At 38.3% G+C, this 23,784-nt stretch overlaps 1 protein-coding gene across 3 annotated transcripts in view; it reads right to left on the reverse strand.

Annotated features, from left to right (window-relative positions):
* Positions 1-23,784, reverse strand: part of slc8a3 (solute carrier family 8 member 3) — a 63,705-nt gene that overhangs the window by 30,700 nt on the left and 9,221 nt on the right. For all 3 annotated transcript variants that reach the window (XM_051916469.1, XM_051916468.1, XM_051916470.1), the window contains exon 2: positions 11,903-13,759. In XM_051916469.1, coding sequence (XP_051772429.1) covers positions 11,903-13,674 — 1,772 coding nt within the window. In that variant the 5' untranslated portion in view covers positions 13,675-13,759. The remainder of the gene's footprint in view (positions 1-11,902; positions 13,760-23,784) is intronic.

Below are 23,784 nucleotides of genomic sequence, written 5' to 3' on the forward strand. Positions count from 1 at the left end.
AGAAATTGAAAGGTTTTTTTTACATTTTCAGTTTTCATTTTAGTAATTTTCTTATGTGCTTTTTTTATATTTCTATTTAGCTTTAAATATATAGTTTTCAGCTTTAGTTTTAGTAAAACTAGGACTTCAGTTTAAACTTTATTTTAGTTAGTTGCCAGAGCAAAATTTACGTTAAAGTTCCCTTTGGAAAGGGAACTCGTGCTGCGTCGAAACGCTAGCCGTTCCCCTAGCGTTTCGATGCAGCATCTCGTTCCCTGTTCTCAGGGAACCATGGTTACATGTGTGACCGGAGACGTTTTTTTATCTAATATTTATATTTTACATTAGCTTTATTTCAATTAAACACAATTTTTATAGTTTTAGTTAACAATAACAACACTATGAAGTGGATTATCATCAGGCCCTGGGCTGAACTGATTGACGGACACCAATTTAATTAGAAACTAATATAAACTTGCATACAGACCTCTCCCACGCACTCATGTGTGTGAATGGCGTAGTGTTGTGTGTCTGTGAGGTGTCCGTGCATATTGGTTGTATTTATGCAGCATCTTTTCGTCTATATTCAGTAATTCAGACCTGCAGGCACAGAGACTCTCTTGAGCACCATTACTGCACCAGAAATATGCAACTAAGAAAACCTCTGTCTCATCTGCGTACAACACACACAGATATCCAAATCAAGAGTGAGGAGGAAGGAGAGGGAGAGAGTCTATGTTCTCCCCAGTGTCACCCTGATTATATAAGAGACACGTGCTAAAAATAAACCCTGCAGTGAAAAGGGTGTGTGTGTGCGTTTGTGTGAGTGCATGCATGTCTGCACTGATGGGCAAATACACACACAACCAGGGATACACGTTCACAGACTAATTTGACTCAACGCAAACACAAACACACACTGTGCACACATGCCTGCGAGCTCGTGCTCTCTGTGGTTGCCAAGGAGACACAGCTTCCTTCAGCTGAAAAGGAGCAAAGCTCTGGCTCCACACACACACACACACTCCAGCCTTCCCGGATACTTTCTGGATTCGGTATGCTAACACTCAATATAATTGTGTGTGAAAATGTCTATACAAGATAACTTACTCTTGTTAGTGTTGTTTCCTGGAGCTAACCTCAGGCAACACTCCACTGGCGGCTATTAACAATAGACCGGAACCTCGTACCCCAGGGTGGTCAGCGCTAGTGGCGCTAATAACATGCTTAGCTAGCTGCTAGCGTGACGCTGAGACTCAGATGGGGCCACTTCTGTACTCAACTGTGAGGGGCTACGCTATTACTCTCTGATTAACCTGCAACCTACTGGCAGGGTCCGAATTAACACTCGCTAAGTGCCAAATGCAAGTAAAAATTGGCTTTGTCAAGCAAATAAAATGGTTGCTCTCCAGCGGCTGGAACTGCAGTGTGATACATTGTTTAAATTGATTGTAGTGATAATGTATAGTATGAGATAGCTGACACCAACAAAAAAACTTTTTTTTAGAAGTTCTATAGATGCCTAACGTTTAAATATAAATGATAAAATGTGTTCATTCATTTTCAATTTATTCATTTATTGTTTTCATATTCATAAGTGTTTAGGCGAAGCTTTCACAAACGCTCGGTCACAGTGTTTTATTTACTGTTGGTTACTAGGTTACCATAACGCTGTCATCCACTCAAACAACTTGATGGAAACGCACCTAATTCACATTCAATTTTCTTTCTTTTTTTGTGAACTTTGAAAAGATTCGCTTCACGTTTGGATGGAAACCCAGCTAGTGATGAGCACAGCGATTTACTCAAAGTTAACATTCTTCAACTCGAGGAGACAGGTAAAAAATGCAGAGCGCTCGGCACCTAAGCGTGAAATAGACGCTCAGCGCCTCGTTATGCTCCTGCCGTTTAAAAAACGTGGCGCTCCCATTAAAAAAAATTGGAAAAGTAAGCTAGCCGCAGGAAAAAACGCTTTTTGGCGGACACACGGCCAATGTTTCTTGAGCACCAAATCAGTGTATTAGAAAGATTTCTGAAGGATCATGTGACACTGAAGACTCGAGTACTAATGCTGAAAATTCAGCTTTGATCACAGGAAAAAAAATTACATTTTAAAATATATTAAAATGGAAAACAGCTATTTTAAATTGTAATAATATTTCACAATATTACTGATTTGTACTGTATTTTTGATCAAATAAATACAGCCTTGGTGAGTATATGAGTCTTCTTTTAAAAACAAAATATCTTATAGACCCCAGTTTTTTTGAACGGTAGTGTACATATATATAAATTTATTAATAAATAATTGTAAATTTTATATATATATATATATAGTGCTGTCAAATCGATTAATCGTGATTAATCTCATCTAACATACATATACACACATATATTTATACATGCACTAAATTGCCAAAAGTTTTGGGACTCCTGCCTTTACGTGCACATGAACTTTAATGACATCCCATTCTTAATCCGTAGGGTTTAATATGGAGTTGGCCCACCCTTTGCAGCTATTACAGCCTCAACTCTTCTGGGAAGGCTTTCCACAAGGTTTAGGAGTGTGTTTATGGGAATTTTTGACCGTTCTTCTAGAAGCGCATTTGTGAGGTCAGGCAGTGATGTTGGCGAGAAGGCCTGGCTCGCAGTCTCCGCTCTAATTCATCCCAAAGGTGTTATATGGGGTTGAGGTCAGGACTCTGTGCAGGCCAGTCAAGTTCCTCCACACCAAACTCGCTCATCCATGTCTTTATGGACCTTGCTTTGTGTACTGGTGCGCAGTCATGTTGGAACAGGAAGGGGCCATCCCCAAACTGTTCCCACAAAGTTGGGAGCATGAAATTGTCCAAAATATCTTGGTATGCTGAAGCATTAAGAGTTCCTTTCACTGGAACTAAGGGGCTAAGCCCAACCCCTGAAAAACAACCCCACACCATAATCCCCCTCCACCAAACTTTACACTTGGCACAATGTAGTCAGACAAGTACCGTTCTCCTGGCAACCGCCAAACCCAGACTCATCCATCGGATTGCCAGACAGAGAAGCGCGATTCGTCACTCCAGAGAACACGTCTCCACTGCTCCAGAGTCCAGTGGCACCGTGCTTTACACCACTGCATCCGACGCTTTGCATTGCACTTGGTGACGTAAGGCTTGGATGCAGCTGCCCGGCCATGGAAACCCATTCCATGAAGTTCTCTACGCACTGTTCTTGAGCTAAACTGAAGGCCACACGAAGTTTGGAGGTCTGTAGCTATTGACTCTGCAGAAAGTTGGTGACTTCTGCGCACTGTGCGCCTCAGCATGCGCTGACCCCGCTCTGTGATTTTACGTGGCCTACCACTTCGTGGCTAAGTTGCTGTTGTTCCCAATTGCTTCCACTTTGTTATGATACCACTAACAGTTGACCGTGGAATATTTAGTAGTGAGGAAATTTCACAAATGGACCTTGCACAGGTGGCAACCTATCATGGTACCACGCTTGAATTCACTGAGCTCCTTAGAGCGACCCATTCTTTCACAAATGTTTGTAGAAGCAGTCTGTATGCCTAGGTGCTTGATTTTATACACCTGTGGCCATGGAAGTGACTGGAACACCTGAATTCAATGATTTGGAGGGGTGTCCCAATACTTTTGGCAATATAGTGTATATACATACATATGAGTGTGTATATGTATATACACAGACACGCACACATATATATAATATACACACATATATTATGTGAACACAAACTTTTACTTTAGATCTGATTAATCACGATTAATTGTTTTGACAGCACTTATATATTATTTATATATAATTTTTCTAAATGTTATAATTTGCTTTGTTTGCAGTTTTCATGGTGGTAAAAAATATTTATGGTCTGATAGAACTGTTCATTTTCTTAATTCACTTAACACTGTCTGGTGTGACAAAGTTAATTTTGGACCCTGCCTACAGGTGGCGATCACCATGGGAACTACTTATGGGATGGAGATGGTGATATCTGACACGTGTCTAATAACATCAGTATCAGTGTTACAGCAGAATTGAGCTCTGTGCTGCTGAGACTGGATCTTTAGACTCAGTGCACCACTGGTTTGATCCATGCAATGCTTTATACTGTAGTCGCAGTGTTTGTTATTTAAGCATGTCATTAATCAGCAATTCCTCTGCGGAAAATGGCTGTAGAGGGACTCGCGGATAGGATTCTGATTCACAGTGGAGAGTGCTGTAATCATTTCATTGATCGATCTCTGTCTGTAATGTTACTGCCAGTGTTCAGTCGAACTGTCTTGAGATTCCAAAGGGGATTCCAAAGGGCTCCACCGTCTCTTCCTGTGTATGTTAATTATAACGGCTCAGTGGTCACAAACTCAATGAAACTCGCTGATGAATGTGTCCCGCATACTTCAGCCTTGACTATGGCCTAGGTTAAAGCTAACAAAGACTGTATACAGCACTATCTATACACTACTGTTCAAAAGTTTAGGGGTTAGTATGATTCTGTTTTAAAGAAATTAATACTTTTATTCAGCAAAGATGCATTAAAGGATTAGTTCACTTTCAAATGAAAATTACCCCAAGCTTTACTCACCCTCAAGCCATCCTAGGTGTATTTGACTTTCTTCTTTCTGATGAACACAATTGGAGAAATTTTAATAAATATCCTGACGCATCTGAGCTTTATAATGGCAGTGAACAGGGGTCACGAGTATGAAGCTGAAGAAAGTGCATCCATCCACATCCATCCATCATAAACATACTCCACATGGCTCCGGGGGGTTAATAAAGGTCTTCTGAAGCGATGCGTTTGTGTAAAAAAAAATATCCATATTTAACAAGTTATGAAGTAAAATATTTAGCTTCCACCAGACCACCATCCGTATTCAACATACGAAGAAAGTGTAGATCTCTCGCAGTTAAAAAAGCTTACACTACGTCCTACGCCTTCCATATTCAACTTACGGAAAAAGTGTAACTGATGCGACGCCAGTTTCTTCGTAACTTGAGTATGGAAGGTGGTCTGGCGGAAGATAGATATTTTACTTCATAACTTGTTAAATATGGATGTTTTTCACTTCAGAAGGCCTTTATTAATCCCCTGGAGCCTTGTGAAGTACGTTTATGATGGATGGATGTGGGTGGAGGCACTTTCTTCAGCTTATACTCGTTGACCCCACTCACTGTCATTATTTATAAAGCTCGGATGCGTCAGGATATTTATTAATATATCTCTGATTGTGTTCATCAGAAAGAAGAAAGTCATATACACCTAGGATGGCTTGAGGGTGAGTAAAGCTTGGGCTAATTTTCATTTGAAAGTGAACTAATCCTTTAAATTTATCAAAATTGACAGTAATGACCTTTACATTGTTATAAAAGTTTTCTATTTCAAATTTGAACTTTCTATTCATCAATGAAATCTTGAAAAGAATGAATCACTGTTTCCACAAAAATATTAAGCTGCACAACTGTTTTCAAGAAATGTTTCTTGAACACCAAATAATCATTATAGTATGATTTAAATTCATCATTACCATCACAGGAATAAAATACATTTTAAAATATATTCAAATAGAAAACAGTTTGCATAACAATACAGCTTGTGTATAATAAAGAGAAAGAACTAATTAAGTTGAGGATCATAAATGAGTTTCTGTTCTGAGCAGCCCATGCTCAGACTCTCCTTGATTAATTTCCTTTTTTTAGTTGATTTAATTTTCTATTTTAGTTTGTAACTTGGAGAAGTACTTAACCACAGCCTGATGTTTCACCCCAGAAAAGTACTTCTAAATCCATAATAATCTGAGACATTTAGCTTTAGTTACAGTCTTCAACTAACTCTAAATAAATGAGATGGGTGGTGAAAGAAAGAATCTCAATATCAACCTCAATCAGTGACATTCTTGTCCAAACGGAATTAAATTTCTCAGAGGACCACCAAGTTAGCCCAAAAACAGTAGGTAATTTACTCTACCAATGTTGTGTGAAAAAACACAGATGTGTTTTGACAGGATTGTATGTCTGCAACACAAATATACCTAACCTCCTCAGGGAAAACTAGTCCTGTCTGACAGGGCTCAAGAGAGAAAGATGAGCAAAGTGTGCTGGATCAAACTGAATTAACACTATTACATGCAGCATTGCCACCATGCAGCTCCTCCTGGGCAGAATATTAGGCATGGACAATAACACTTATCTTCTTTTAACCAAGTACAATCAAAGGTCAATATTGCCAATACTGTTAAATACTGATACTTCAAAGTCAGTCTATTCCTCACACAAAACTGAAAAAGGAAAGTCATATGGGTCTGGACAGACACGGGAGAGTAAATCAAGACAGAATTTTCACTTTTGGATGAACTATTCCTTGAAATCCAAATTTATTTATGATTTACATCATATATTCACCCTCTTTGCTGTTCAATCCATTATTCAAGCAGCTCTCCTCATCTGCTCTCTCACTCTCTGTCACAAGGAATTTTTCCATTCACAGGAGTCACTAAGATGTTCAAGCTGATGTCTGGAGTGAATGTAGTAAAACAAGAGTGAAGTGAACTCTGATTCATACAGACACAAGCACAGTCTCTCTAATACGATCCTAGATCATTGACCAAACAATGTTTTGCATTTATTTCTCTGTCAGACAGCTTGGACCACACCACAGAATAATGGTGGTCAAATAAAAAAATTCTCGAATGCTTCATGACTGGGCTGTACAGCTTTCATGAACTGTGTTGACTTATTTTTGTTTAGTATACCAAAGCAAAGTGTAGGTAGGAAATCAGTACATTAAACATGATGAACACCTATTTTATATATTCCTATATTCCTGCAAAGACCTGATGACAGGAGACTCCCTGCTTATTATGCTTCATAATGGCACAACTACTCCTGATGTTCGCCTAAACATGTTTGTGTTCTATGAAGAAACCAAAACATATTCTCTAGAAGAAGCACCTATTATTTCATCATAAAGAATTAATAATGTTTACTTTATCTAAATGATTCATTACACTGTGGAGCTCTGCTATAACTGCAGATTTACAAAAAAACGTTTGAAAGCCCAAAGGGAGGCGAGAGACAGAAAAACAGGGCAGAGAAGAATCTGAGGAGAAGGCTAATGATACAGATCCTCTTTCTACTGTTGCTTTCCTTTCATCATTCGACCAAATGCTGACTGAACTACAGGCACAATAATTAAAGCTACTAACACACAAACTCTAGTGACTATAGTCACAGCAACTAACTCCACTGATATATATGTACTAATTTCTTTATTTAAAAATCTGAATTGTTATGAATAATCAAACAAAATTGCATGTGAATTTAAAACATATATCCAAAAATAAAATACTTAACTCCTAGTGACTATATTTACAGCAAACTCATAAACTACAGTGTCTAAAGTTACAACTAGTAATTCAACCAGACTATAACTCCAGCTACTAGCTCATAAACAGTGTCTAAACTTAGTCTAATAGAAACTTGAATTTCATCTACTTAAATTATGTTGATTCAAACAATAAAGTCATGTTGATTACATAAAGTCAGAAACTACAACAACTCAAATCATAGCCAATTATTAATAAACTCAAATAAAGCATTATTACCAACCAACATAAGTGGTATAATAAATTAAAGCCATAAAACTGGGCCAGAAAGACAATCCTGGTGATCTGAAATGAAAAACTTGAGAGAGAAAGAAAGAGAGAGAAGAGAGAATTGGTTCCTGGTGCATTCTGGTGCATCGTGCTGCAGCATCATGGGAATATAACAAGCACCAGCCAAGAAGGAGATCCCCGACACACACACACACACACACACACACACACACACACACACACACACACACACTCACTCACTCACTCACTCACTCAGTCACACACACACACAAATACAAACACAAACACTCACTTACACACACGTTGGGTTTCTATGTTTTATGGGGACTTTCCATAGACATAATGTTTTATATACTGTACAAACTGTATATACTATCCCCTACCCCTAAACCTACCCATAAGAAAACTTTCTGCATTTTTACATTTTCAAAAAACATCATTTAGTACTATTTATAAGCGGTTTTTCTCATGGGGACCAGAAAAATGTCCTCACAAGGTAAAAAATGTCTGGTATTACTATCCATTTAGTCTATTTTAATTTGGACAAATCCAGCCCCACAACCAGGGCTGGATTTATGCACAGGCATTCTAGGCACATGCCTGTGCTCGCACGGGCCCAATTACAATGAGGAGAAGAAGAAAAAATATTGTTTAATTAGTATTATTATTTCACTCTAATGCTAAAACTCTGTAAGATAATTACTTTATAAATTAATAACATTTAAAATACAGTCACTGTCATGCAGAAATCTCATATCTCCATATTTTATCTTTTTTTTTTTTTTTCATAAATCAAACTGTGGGTAAAACCTCATAACTCCACCCTGCCTCAATCTTGTATGAAGTGCTACACATTTTGGACCATCTCTGCTTGCTTGCGATGCAAATGCAAGTAGAGAACTGGTTATTTGAATAAGTACAGTGTTTTCTTTACTCAAAAAACACTATATATAATTTCTTTTGCCTATGAGGTATATACGGCCCTGCCCACATTGTAGGGTTTACCAGGATCACACACACACACTCATAAACACACTCACTACATATCCACACATAAATACTATGTATACACTCTCGCTATGTACACGCTCTCTCAAACTCACACTCACACACTGTGTGTAATACATTAGCCGCGTTCCATTACAGATTTGTGCAAAACTTTTGCGATATTTTCTAAATATCGATAGAAAACTATTGCGAAATGCATAATTTCCATTAACCGATGTTATGCGACTAAAACGTCTTTTTTTCCTCTTTTTTAAGTATATCGCAGCCATTGCACTAGCCATTATTTTTAATCAAAGGAGACGTAGGCGTGTTATCCAAGCATTTATGGCAAGGAAAGGCCCTTATACTTGGGAGCGGCCACGTATGAGGTGTTTCTGGGTGTTCCTCCCACCTATCTGCTTCGAGGTCTTGATAAATTCAAATTGTGGCATTTCTTTGTTGTTTAGACTCCAGTAGTCCCGTAATACTTTTGTCTTTTATGAGTTTAATGAAGAACTCTCGTCTTCCATTCAAACATACTGCGCCCTTTTTAAAGAATTATCAGCTTTTACATACAGCAGGTGACCTGTAAATGCGAAAAAACTGTTTCCACTGCAGTTTTGTGAAATATTCCTTTTTCGAATTGCATGAAAAACAATCTCATGCGAGCGTAAAAACTTTTTTGCGATATATGGGAGTTTTCGTGAAATTGGGAGAATTTTCAATTCACAATTTCAATTTGCGCAATTTAAAGTGTAATGGAAACGCAGCTACTGACAGTGTACACAGTAAAAAAAAAAAATAGAAATGTATATAAAAAGACGGAGAGGTTTAGTAGGTAACATTTTTCTCTAAATATCTTTGTTTTCTCTCATCTCCAAAGGGTTAAAGGTCAGTGAAAAGGGGTCACTGTGACATAAAACTCCAGAAACCCACTACAAAGGAGAGAGAGACAGATTGTGTATATCAACTGTGCTCTGACTGTTGACCTTTATTATAGCAGAACAGAGGGAAGGATAGCTCCATATAATCTAGTTAGTTAGTGCATTGGTTAGAGTGCCTGTGATTTAAACCCTGCTGGTGGCAATGGCAGGTGCTTGGTTATGATAGATGCAGATGTCTTTACTCAACTTTCTCTCCGCAAGCAGTCCATTGACTCAACCGTCACTGAGGAATGGTGCCTGCTATTCATGTACTAGGGTTGTCACGATACCTTCATCACATTTTATGGTACGACACCAGCTGAAGTGTCACTCTCTAGACATGATACCACTTACGGTGTTTGGATGCATTGTTCCTTACACAAGTTTGCAATGACAAGCAATTTGTCCGTGTCTCCCCAGATTTTTCAGCCCAGTGGACTTTCAATAAATTTTTTTGTATCTTTAATAATTAAGGAGTAGGTAAAACACTGTGGCAGAAATCACGCAATTCGTGTCTAAATTTGGCCAGTCGAATCAAGTTGCAGATCATTTGTTTTAAACTGAAAACTCTTTCATTATCATTATTTCATTATGCTGATTTGGTGCTCAAGAAACATTTCTTATTATAGCGTGTGAATGACAAAAATTTTCTTTTAGAGAAAGTGAGTTTTAAAACACTGTAATACTGTTAAACAGTCACTTAATGCGGATGAATGTTTTTTCCATTAACATTCTGGGTAATGCATACAGCACATGGGTAGTTGACATGAAATACTTCTGGAAAGTTGACATGTACTACAATCTGACATGCTATACTCCATCTAAAACTATTTTATCCATTATTATGCATGTTTTATGATCTCAGATTAATTCAGAGACTACTTGCAGTACTTGGAGTTTAAAAATTCATTGGCCTCACCACAAGACCACTTAAAATGGCAAAAACGTGATTAAAAATGGTGAAACATTTACCATGGTTATGGTTTCACAGACAGGGCTTAGATTAAGCCAGGATTAGGGCTTAGTTCAGTTAGGACATTTAAGTAGCTTTTATAAACGTGCCTTAGAAAAAAAAAACATTACTGGTGTGAATCTTGAGACAAAACAAACTGCACTGACATATTTTAAATCAATCAGTGCAAGTTGCTTTCAATTAACAGCTCAAACATGCATGTCTGTGAAACCGGGGGTTAGTGACCTCTAAGATATACACACTCCCTTACATATAAATATTGATTTGAACCAAAAATCTTGACGTTAATCTAAAAGAAAAAAAAGTCCGTTGCCATGTGCTAGCTAATCACATAGCCTTACATATAGACCGTGGGTGGGTTGGAGTGTCATGTGGAATATGCTGTGAATATTCTTACTGAACTATTAATACCCAGCAGCATATCTGGACCAGCACTCCACATGTCTCTTTCTCTCTGTTTCTATCTGGTCTGTGTGTTACTGTATTACTGGATCTCTTTCAAATCTCACATGAATGAACTGAATTAATTAAACACCAACATTCCTGTGAGAAATCGCAGAAACCCTCCCTAAACCTCAATAGAGTGAGTGAGTAAGCTAAAACAGAGAAAATCTATGTATATAAAAGTGATTAAATTGCATATCACTTATATTGGAAGTCACAAAAGATTTAGAAAGCAGACAGAAAACAGTATGAAAAAAAGTCTTCCGGCACATGTGCCCTTCTACTACAGCATGACCAACTCAATATTCATAAGTCTCAAACATAAAACCTCAACTCTCAACTACAAGCATGCATCCGTACAGTGGGCCCAAATACTATCTGGACACTTACACCACACTTAGAAATGTATGAATGTCCTTGCAATACAAAACAAAATAGCAAACCATAGAGTCATGGTTTGCTATTTTGTTATGTATTGCAAGGACATTCATTTATTTGAAAGAAATACAGTGCAAATACACTTTTCAAGCAAAGCATTTCACAAAAAAAGTAGTATTCATAGGTTTTAAATAATAAAACAATAGATGTATTGTTTGAAATTAAGACTAAAAAAATTGTAATTCATTCTGGTTGTCAAATTTTGGTAAAACACGTCTATGTGATCATCTACGCCTGTGGTTTCTCTGCTAGAACACCTTTGCGACTTAACTTAATACATCTATTTTTTACACAAGCTGGTGCAATAGTAATTGAAAATTTGCTCAGAATGGTGAAGCTAGTTCGCTTTAGCAGCATCTGTTTGCAAATGACATTTTTTGACATTTTGCAATAACAGTCTGACATCCAGTGCAATGATATTGCAAAACTGTCTCCAAATACTATTTGGAGCCATTGTATATCTTTGAGCTTTATAAATCCCACCCTCTTTACCCTCTGGCCTTGAAAAAAAGGAAAAAATATGAATTAAAATAAAGCATATTTACCAGGTCTCGTCGTTTTTGAACTCTAGCTCACCGTAGGCGTCCTCAAAGTCCTCTCCGCCACCCTTAGCGAGTCCCTCCATTGTGCGGAAAGGAATGATGACTGTCCCTCTTGCTCCTGACGTCCTCAGCACTTTCACTTCCATGATGCCCACACTCTCACTCACGTGCATGGACTCGCTTTCAAAAGTGAAGATGCCTGCATGGTCATCATCGAGGATGGTAACTGTAGCAACGGCAGGGAATCCTAACAAGGCTTTTGGGTACGGCAGGCTACTGGGCGACAGCACCTCATCCTCGGTCTCCAGAACACGCACATTACTGAGCCGCACGAAGAAATGCTCGTCCTCCTCAAAGATGTCGTCATCGATGATGCCAACGGTGATTTCCTTGACAACTTCACCAGGTTTGAACACCACCGTGCCCTCCGTGAACTCATAGTCCGCACCGGCGTTCGCAGAGCCGTCTTCCGTTTTATAATCCACATAGATTGTATTAGCAATGTCGCCACCTTTACGCACTATCGTGAGCAGAACAGCCCCGCAGTTCTCCAGACACTGGTAAATGGCAGGTTCGAACATAATACGGGACACAAACTCCTCAGGTTCTTCTACGTGAACTTCTTGAACACTAGTGCTGCGTTTGGCCTGCTCAGCCACATGCTTCTTGAGTATGTTTCCGGCACCAGTCATCATCCTCGTGGCCTGGATACGATAAAACGCTCTGCTTTTCTGTTGGTGTGACAGTGCATAATAGTTGGCCATCTCCACTAGCTGGTCCAGCTCCTTCTCTGGGTGTTTCTGCTTCAGGTCCTTTAGGATACGGATCATATCTCTGCGAGACTCGTCTACCTCCTTGCCCTCAATCAGGCCCATCAAGTTACTAGCAGCTCCGCCATCGACAAAATGAGAATTCATCATCTTTCCGTCCATTTCGATACCTTTGGAGCGGTCACCCTCCGTCTCGATAATGACACCTCTGTGCTTGTCCGTGCGATATTTCTTGTGCATGAACTTGTAGAAGAGCAGGCGACGGTCGGCAACCCAAGCCAGAACGACACAGATGGGGAAGAACGCCAAGGTGAGAAGCCCTTCCCATACTTGGACTACGTTGGGCGAGAACACAGCCAGGATCATATAGAGCCAGATGTAGGCAAACACGCTCCATGCTGCCGTCACGAAAAACACACGCAGGTGTTTCACCTTCCGGACCTCCCCCTCCGGGATCACTGACACGCACAGGCCGATGATCACAAACATGTTGAAGGCGGCGCTGCCTACAATGGTGGATGGGCCGAGTTCACCGGCATGGAACTCGTGTCCGCAAATCTCGATGACGGAAAGCATGATCTCAGGGGCGGAGGAGCCCAACGCCATGAGCGTGAGGTTGGACACGGTCTCGTTCCACACACGGATTGTCGTGGTTGTCGTCTCACCATTTGGACGCTTGATGATGATTTCCTTTTCTTGGGAGGTGATGACCTCAATGGCGGCCATGAAGCGATCTGCAATAATCGACACCCCCAGGAACATGTAGATCATTGCCACGAAGTACACAATGACTCTCGCGATCTTATCACCCATGGAAGGGTCCTCGGGGTACCAGATGGGTAAGATGATGCCAGGTTGGCATCGACCCGTCTCCTCGAAGCATGCGGTGTTGTTCGGGAGGGGCGGGCTTGGCGTGACTCGCGCCTCTGCGCAGAGAAAGGTTGTTGCCACGCAGACCACACCTAACCAGAGGTAGGCAGAAGTCTTTGTCCTTAAGCGATCCATGCACCCTCCTTCACCTCAAGGGTCTGTGATCTCTAGCTGTCCTTCGGGAATCCAGCACTGGGCTGTCTTTGGTTCCACACGCCACCTAAGAGAGAAGAAAAGCAGGGAGTAAATCAGAGAACAAGAAATCTGTATTTCACCTATCACAACACCTTCCTAATAGCAGAAGAAAGGCACCTGACATTAGGGGGCTGGAGGATGAACAGGGCAAATGTAATATAAGCAAACTCATCTGAGAATTCTGCAAATAAAGCCATTATTCTTTGCTAGATTTGTGAGCAGTGCGTGCGTGATATAATATGGTGAAATACTAAAGGTCCACACAGCAGAAAGCTAAAAGGCCTCACTCAGCAGGTGTGAATGTTGCCAGAATAAGCAATGTCCAAAATGACGCACTGGAAAACATCAACAACAGAGCAAGGGCAGCGTGTTGCTCCGTTCCAACATGCTGCCTATTGAGGAAGCATTTTAAGGCTCCTGTTTCAAAAGCTAAATTAATAATGCAGTCCCTTTTTGTTGGAAAATGGGTCAATGACGTGACGCTAATTTTTTTGTGTCCATATGGTTTAACTAAATAACTAAAAAGGGTTAAAATTTCAAAATAAATTTGCAAATTACTTGCATATATTCTCTTTTTTGAGGAACAAGTCAAAATTTTCTGTTTTTAATTCATTTTGAGAGAATATTTGGAGGATGATTGCAAAAATTTCAATGTGGTGTAACCGTAAAAACTTTGTACCAAATGTTTAAAAAAGGTGATATTCTCAATAAAAAAAAACACACTTGAAAATAGTTTCAAATAGTAGGATAGTTTATATTACATCTTTAATCAGCATCATAAACTAGGGATATTTGGCTAAACTGGCCCCTAAAAGAAAGGCTTGTAATAGAAGTCAAATGGTATAACCCAGGGGTCTCCAGACTCGGTCCTGGAGGGCCACTGTCCTACAGAGATTAGCTCCAACCCCAATTAAACACACCTGAACCAGCTTATCAAGGTCTAATTAGGCATTCTAGAAACTTCCAGGCAGGCGTGTTGAGGCAAGTTGGAGCTAAACTCTGCAGGACAGTGGCCCTCCAGGACCGAGTTTGGAGACCCCTAGTGTAACCGGTTACACCATTTGACATTTCAATTTAAAATCAAATTTGACAGGCATTATCATGGACACCAATGTAAGCACATGGCCTTGGTGGGAATATTTAAAAAAGTTAATACTCATGTCACATGGGGTGCTTCTCATTTCTTTTTGTGCATCCTCGTTTCCTTTCCTTGTGTCTCAGTTCCACCCCCGTAGGATGTGAGGGGAGGATGCAAGGAATGAAAACGAGGATGAAGGAATCGAAGGAAATGTTATTTGTATATTGGAATGTTCCTGATCACTCGAGCGTCACTTCAAAGCGTCATCAGCTGTGCTTAAGGGATCTGCCCTCATGTTGTTAAAGTTTGGTTATTTAAAACATACATAATAAATATTAATAACGCAAGATGCCCCGTTGAAATATGTGAGATGTAAAGTTTATTTAAACTGCTGAAGTAAAGCATACATTTAAATTATTATGACAGATGTTAAAGGGGAGGAGAAATGTATACGTGCATCAGGTTTCTCGGCAATAAAGACTTCTCGCTCATGACTCCTCAGGAAGCTTCCTCACTCCTCGATCCTCGCCTCCTCGTGGTGCAATTAGAAAATTGAGATGTCGTACAAGATGGCTGAGCTTGATCGGTTTCCGGGTCATAGGATGGAGGACAGCGGAGCGAGGAAAAGAGGAGGAATATTGAGAAGCACCCATGGTCTTCTTGCACAATTTTAACAAAATGGCTCTTTACACCACATTGACATTTTTGCAATCATCCCCCAAATATTCTCTCAAAATGAATTAAAACCAGAAATTTAAGACTCAAAGTTCCTCAAAAAAGAGAATGTATGCAAGTTTAATTTGAAATTTTAACCCTTTTAATTTTAACTAAACCATATGGACACAAAAAAAAATTAGCATCACGTCATTGACCCAAATATTGGCAAAGCAACTGGTTCACCCTCAGTGGAAAATAACGCCAAGATGTAGGGCTGGGACGGCAGGCATGACAACCGCGCCACCGCGGTCGTGGAGTGTCGCCGGCGGTAGTGTGAGGTAAATATATATATAATTTCAAAGGTCGCGTTAACCGAAAATTTTCCGTCATTTACGGAATTTTTTTAGTAATGACGGAAAAAATCTGTAGCCCGTCCGTCATTTTGACAGATTACTGAGGCTGATTTTGCTTGTAACTGTAATTCCCACTCCTGTCCAGTTGGTGGTGAGTGCGCTCCAGTGTGGCAGCAGAGCGCGAGTTCAGTCTCCAGAATAAAATGAAAACTATACACACAGGCGAGCACCCAGTTTATTTTATAAAAATAAAGATATAAAACTTATACTTACTTACATAATTAAGTTTCTAATCCAGTTCGTTTTGTTTTAAATAGTTCGTTTTGTTATTTTTAAGTTTTTATTTTTTGTAAGTTTATTGTCAACGACTGGCTTTTCTGAGGTATAATGTTACGTGACATTGTTTGCAACACTGATTGAAATTACGTGATACAGATTTCGGTAAGCTACTGTATCTTCCAACATATTTTTTGATTTTCATTTATGTTTATTTCGTTCTGTACAGTAGTAAAGAGGAAAGGATGATCGCATTCACTCACGATCCTCGACAAGTGTTCAAGATGAAAAGTGACGCAGTCTTTGAGCAACTTTCTTTTCATAATATAAATAAATGCATCCTGGCCATCAAAATGACGGCAAAACGCAAGTCTAACGGAACCTCTGATATAAAACCAACCCGGACCCCACCACCGCAACACCAGCGGTTGTTGGCGATTTCCCACCGCGGTAGTAAAAAATTGCCACCGTCACAGCCCTACCAAGATGGTGGAAGTTAGATAAATACTGAAAATAACTGATAAAATGGTGTAGGTTATTAATAAAAGTATTTTTTTTTCATCCAATTTTTGTGTATTTATTTATAGAGTAGACTGCTGTTAGATTAGCAACATGTTAACGCCAGTCTCTATTAAAATAAATTGAGCTTTTAATGTAAGGAGTGCTATAGTATGTGTGTGGCACACAGAATTGCTGCCTATGTAGAATATCACAAACCAGATAAAGGGATAGTTCACCCAAAAATGGAAATTATGTCATCAAATACTCACCCTCATTTCATTCCAAAATTTATGACTTTTAATTTTTTTTCTGTGGAACACAAAATAAAGAACTTTTGAAGAACTTCTGATGTGCAGAAGAAAGCAAATCCTACAGGTTTAGAACGGCATAAAGGTGAGTAAATTACGACAGATTATCCAGTCTGGGGTGAACTATCCTTTTAACTAAGAGGTTACATGATGGTTAGAATGCTGCCAATGTAGGCACAAGGCAGTAGGCAGCGAGGCAGCTCACTAGGTTGTGTAACAGAGTACTGTGTCTGTTCTGGAAATGAAATGTATGCAGGTTTTACCCAGAGAGCTGGGAATAATTAACTAATATGGACACAGATTATTTCATTACATTTTTATCCCACTGCACCAGTGGAGATGACAGTGTGCATGTGGGAGTGTGTGGGAGCAGCTCTGGTGAATCCACATGGAGATGGAGGTGGTATGTGCAGTTCATTTGCTCTCTCTAACACAGGAACACACCCAGAGGAAATCTGTATTGCTCAGGGGTTGATCTTTGATAACTGATAATGGATGTCTCATTTAAGTATCAACTATATCTTATGTTACTTATCAAATTTTTTAGGAGAAATAAAAATAAACTCAGATATATTACCGTTGAATAGTTTGCTGTCAGTAAGATTTTTAAAAAAAATAATACTTTTATTATTAATACTTTTATTCAGCAAGCATGCATTACATCAAAAGTGACATTTATAATGTTACAAAAATATTTCTATTTAAAAAAAAAAGCTGTTCTTTTTAACTTTGTATTTCATCCTGAAAAAAATGTATCACTGTTTTTAAAAATATTAGGTGGCAAAACTATTTTAAACATTGATAAAAAGAAATGTTTCTTGAGCACCAGATAAATCAGTATATTAGAAAAAATTTCTGAAGGATCAAGTGACACTGAAGACTGGAGTAAATGATGCTGAAAATTCAGCACTGCAATCAGAGTAATAAATGACATTTTAAAAAATATTAAAATAGAAAACAATTACATTTTTAATTGTAATAATATTACTGTGTTTTTGATCAAATAAAGGCAGCCTTGGTGAGCATAAGAGACTCTTTCAAATACATTAAAAAAATTCCTACTGACCACAAACTTTTGAAGAGTAGTGTGTGTTTGATATACAGTATGTATAGAGCTATAAAATGTACATGTAATGTATATGCATACGTAAACATATATACAGCATTTTTCGGATAATTTAGTCAAACTTTGGTATCCCGGCAAATATAAGCAGTCTCTAAGGGAGAGAGAGAACTTAACTGGTCAAAGTCTGAATGTAATCTTAATTTTTCCTTCCTCCAAATTAAAGAACCGCTTGACTAAAAAGAACCGTTAAGTAACCAGAATCATTAAATATCTTATGATTCCTGCAACTAATATTCAGGAAGCAGTTTAACTAGGCTGCATGATCAAACTCCCAAAACTCATAAACCCAAAAGATGTTGCAAGAGGAATGCATGAACATAAGTGGACTATGCAAGAGCCATCAAGCCAGACCTGATTATAGTAAGTAAATCAAACACTCTCACACTCACACATATGCAGTGGGCTGTAAGTAAACAGCACAGTGTAGAAACAGAAGGCCTAATGAGGAAAAACTGTTTTGTAAAGCAAAAGAGCCCTGCCTGAAGCCTTGAGCTGCCCCCTACTCTCTCTCTCTCTCTTACAAACCATCCCCTCCTCTCTGTCTACACTACCATATAAGTATACAAAAAAACAAAACAAAAAATGGAGGAAGAGAAGAAAAGAGGAATTGGAAGGTGCCTGTAGTCACATGACCTTTGTTCTACTGTGTGAATTGAGTAGGAAAACACAAATTTTAAACATACAAGATTAATTTAATTATGTGATTTTATGAAACTGATCTAATGTTGAAACAAGTCCCCAAAATCAGCTGCTCCTTCAAATTCCTCAGTCATGCTTAAAAAGTAAAGGATACAGCGCATCCTCAGTTGCTGCTCCAAAGTTGTGGAATGGTTTACCGATGTCTATCAGATCGTCTACCTCTGTAAACATGTTTAAAACTCATCTTAAGACATATCAGTTTGATAAGGCCTTTTCTACTTTGTAAGGACCATTAGTTTTGGTTGTTTATATTATTTTTATTATATTATTATTATTATCATCTTTCTCTTGTTTATGGTATTATTTCTTTCCCCCTATGTGTTTTATATTGTATTACTTGTTTCCTTGTATTTTATTGTGTTTTATCTAATCCCTTTGAAATTGTACAGCACTTTGGTACACTGTGTTTTTTAAGATGCTTTGTAAATAAATTTTGATGTGATTTGATTTGATGTTAAAGGGTTAGTTCACCCAAAAATGAAAATTCTGTCATTAATTACTCACCCTCGTGTCGTTCCACACCCGTAAGACTTTCGTTCATCTTCAGAACACAAATGAAGATCTTTTTGATCAAATCTGAGAGCTTTCTGTCCCTCCACTGACAGCCTACGCAACTACCACTTTCAAGCCCCAGAAAGATAGGAAAGACATCATAAAAGTACTCCATGTGACCCAATTGGTTTAACTTCAATTTTATGAAGCGACATGCTTTGTTTGAAGTGCTTTGTTTGCACAAAAACAAAAAAAAAAAAAAACTCCAACGTGCGTTCATGAGAGCACCACAACGCACACATGTTGTGTTGATGCAAGAGCAGACATTGTAGCGTGAACGCGTCTTGGAGATTACTGTTCTGTAAATAAAGAGGTAAATTATGCTTTTTTGCACAAAGCATTCGCGTCGCTTAATAAAATTGAGGTTAAACCACTGGCGTCACATCACATGGATTCCTTTAATGATGTCTTTACTACCTTTCTGGGGCTTGAAAGTGGTAGTTGCGTAGCTGTCTATGGAGGGACAGAAAGCTCTCAGATTTCATTAGAAATATCTTAATTTGTGTTCTGAAGATGAACGAAGGTCTTGCGGGTGTGGAACGACATGAGAGTGAGTAATTAATGAGTAATTAATTTCATTTTTGGGTGAACTAACCCTTTAAATACGGTCATCATTTACTCACCCTCATGTTGTTTTAAACCAAATCCGAACACAAAAGATGATATTTTGAAGAATGTTGGGAATCAAGCAGTTTTGGTTACCACTGACTTCCATTGTATGGACAGATAAACACATTGAGACATTTCTCAAAACATCTTTTTAAAGAATTTTTATTTTGTGTGAATTATCCCTTAGTCTTGTGTGTGTCTGTGTGTGTGTGTGTGTGTGTGTGTGTGTGTGTGTGTGTGTGTGTGCCTGCAATTGAGAAGAAGTTCTGGAAGTAGCAAGCCAATTGATTTTAGATGATTAGATTTAGACTGATGTGATTTAGACTGTGTGTGTGTGTTTTGTGAAACCCACTATTGATAAGTTAGAAGATGTGGGGAAAATTAGTCACAGCAGGTTGTGGGTGATAGTCTGGCATAACTCTAATTTACTACAGACACACTACCACACACACACACACAGACAGACAAACAATATTATCTGTGCTGATGGGTTGTAACCTCTCTTCATCTTTAGCAAATACTTTTAAGACACTAAAACATGTCCCTCACACTTACAGGACAGGCATCAGCAAATAATCCCAAACAACAACATTTAAAAGCTTTGAAACAAGCTGCTCCTCCAAGAGTATGTGTCTGAGGTGGCGCTGTGTAGCATTATATCCGAATAGCCGCTGAGTGTCTGAAGCTAAAGATCCGTCTTATCCCTGCACATGAAGTCAGCACCTGTTACCATAGCAACACCCTGGAACGCGTGGGACAGGAATATTTTTATGAGTCTGAAATCATGCTCATAAAAATCAAACAAAGCTCGGATGTGTGTGCGTTTTGGGGCCAGGCGAGAGTTTGTATCTGCTCATCAGAGAAACTGAATCTCATCCACTGGACCACAGGTTTATTTACTGCAAAACAACCAAACTATCACACAACATTAACATCAAAGAATAGAGAGCATCACATGCAGTTGACATGAAGTTACTGCTGTTTCACTACGACGGCTAAATTCATATACATGCAAATACACAAGCATTTACACAGAATTTTTATCTTTCGCTGCTTAGTAAAGTTCAACCAAAAGACATTTGACAAAAACAGGGTCTAAGCTTCACAGATTGACCTCTTGACTGAAAAACCTCCAACCTGCAAACTTGCAGGAAACTTATTTTGGTGGTTTCATATCAATACAAATTTAAAAGATATACAGTAAAAACTATATATATTATGAATACTGTAGGGTTTTTTAAAGAAATTAATACTTTTATTTAGCTAGGACACATTAAATTGATCAAAAATGACAGTAAAAGCATTTATAACTTAATATATAATTATAATAATTTAAATTTTTGAACTTTCTATTCATCAAATTATACTGAAAAAAGTATCACAGTTTCCACAAAAACATGCTTTAAATCTACAGTAGTCAGCTGGAGCTGCGATGACTGCAGTCTTTCAAAAAGCACAAAGGTGATACTCAAAGCAAAAATTGTTCTGATGTTTTAAATATGAGACAGCAGGCATGATTAATTGCATTAATTTTTAATGACTTTTTTTTATATATATATAACTACATAACTACACGTTAAACTGACAGCATTATTTAACTAAATCCTGTATCTGAACGTGCAATACATCAAGAGAAAGAACAGAGCCTCTGCTTTTAAACAAAGAAACTATATATATATATATATATATATATATATATATATATAAACCAGCTTCATGCATTCATCGTATCAACACTTGAATGTGAATAAGTTTCATAAAAAAAGCAACAAGTTGAACAAAAAGCTCTGGCCTTTAGTCTTTTTGTCAAAGACTAAAGGCCAGATTTACTAACAGCTTGCGTCAGCGCAAACCCTCTTTTGGCATTAAAAAAAAACTACTGTCAGGATTTAGTAAAGACACACAGTGATCATACAAGGTGCTTTACTAAGGTTTGCGCTAGTCAATTTACTGGTATTTGCGGCATTATTTACTGCCCAAAAAAGCATGTCTTAAACTAGACGCTAATTTGCGCTGCTCTTGGTAGATTGCGATGGTCATTATGGAAATGATACAGCTGCGTCTGTGTTCTTTAATTTGCATGTCGTCAGTAGATCACACGCAGAACTTTCCACCCCCATCGGCGCTTTTTTGGAATTGCTCTCTCAAGCCAATTTGCCCTGTTTAGTAAATCTGGCCCTATGTCTGGATCGGATTCAGAATGATGATCAAAACATAGATGGAGTAGATCAAGCCCAGCAACCCCAAACCTTCACAGTCTTATACCTCTTCATGGGTCGACATTTCTTTTGGTAATGTTAGGCAGTATTGATTTACATGCTGTTTAATATTTGATGATCGTGTTATTTTACATGTAAATTTAGCATAAGCAATGCTTCTATTGCTTGTTTCTGCTTCTGCATCAGTGTTTTGATCTAGAGATTCTGAACTCTTTCAGAAGATGCGTAATAGCGCCCCCCTCCATATAACAGTGAAAACACAGATTGCTGGAAAATTGAGGTGTTCATTGTGTCAAAATCATTGTGTCATAAATGACGGAAAATTCCGTCAATGGCGGGGAAGGAGTTAACGTTCCCCATTACGACGCTGATTCTTTTCAATTAACCTGTTAAACTGGTTTACAAATCACACTGAACGATCCATTAGTGAATTCCGATCCGATGCCTTCCTACCTTGCATCCACCGAAGGCAGTGTTTTTAAGATTTTGGTTGCAGCCAACAACTCACTGATTCAAAATATCCGGTCAGAGTGAGTCTCCGGTTAATGATTCACTGAATTCACAAGTCTATGGAGCCCCGGACATGACATGCAGGAAAAAAATATTAGGCTAAATCGTGCGCACGATTTACTCATTCGTTTCCTCTATTTAATCGAGGGAATCGAGGGAACAAATTAGTAAATCGTGCGCACGATTAAATTTTTTTTCTTGCATGTCATGTGCAGGGCTTCGTACAGGTCTGACTCAAAATGCACCAAAAAAAAAAAAAGAAAAGTAAGTTACTAATGCCGAATTTTAGAATTTATTATTGAAAATGAAAATCATATTCAGGTAATGACTATCAGTTGTTTGTGAACTAAATCTGCTGTAAAAGTTCAAGAGTTCAATAAAAAAAAAATATTACTGTCTGAACGGGTTAGGTTTTATGTAAAAACTAAACATAACATTAAAACAACGCAAAATAATGCCCATGCATCTTTCCTGCTGCCGTAGCAGTTTCAAATGATATGAAACTAGTATGTTTGCAAAGTGTTCTTCTTTAAAGTTGCTGTCCGTAACTTTTTTTGGTTAAAAATTATCCAAAATAAATTTGAGCAAGTACATAACCAGCCAGTGTTCAAAACTATCTCCTTACCTTAGCCTGATTCACACATAAGCTTGTAATAATGTTTTCTAATTTGAATGGTACTGGTAGGTTTCCACGGGATTCGTCTTTGTGTCATTAAGTCACGTCTGTTTACATAAAGGAGGAGTCCCAGCTAGTAGGCTATATGGCATGTGAGGATGCTGCAGGTGACGGATTCTTTACAGCCTTCTCTCATAGCAGCTGCAATAATTAAACTTATTATTTTGATGGCGGATTGTTTGATATGACAAATGGACAATTAGAGATTAGACTGTACAGAAATTGAAATTGACAGGTAACGTTAATACACACTAAATACATGTAGTCACGCAATGCTGATGTTGTTAACATTAACAATTTGAGAACAAAGTATAACAATAATAATAATTTGCATGGTTTGACGTGATCCAAGCTAAGTGATCGTTAGATTTAATCACCATTGGCAGCATGATTTATTAATGTTTTTTTTTCTCAGTTGGTCAGAACAAAAGTGTCAGATTTGTCACTTGTTCAGATGACATTTTCCAGTGAAAATTTTTATTTTGG

This window comes from Ctenopharyngodon idella, chromosome 13, assembly GCF_019924925.1.
Source record: "Ctenopharyngodon idella isolate HZGC_01 chromosome 13, HZGC01, whole genome shotgun sequence".
Taxonomy (NCBI): Eukaryota; Metazoa; Chordata; class Actinopteri; order Cypriniformes; family Xenocyprididae; genus Ctenopharyngodon; species Ctenopharyngodon idella.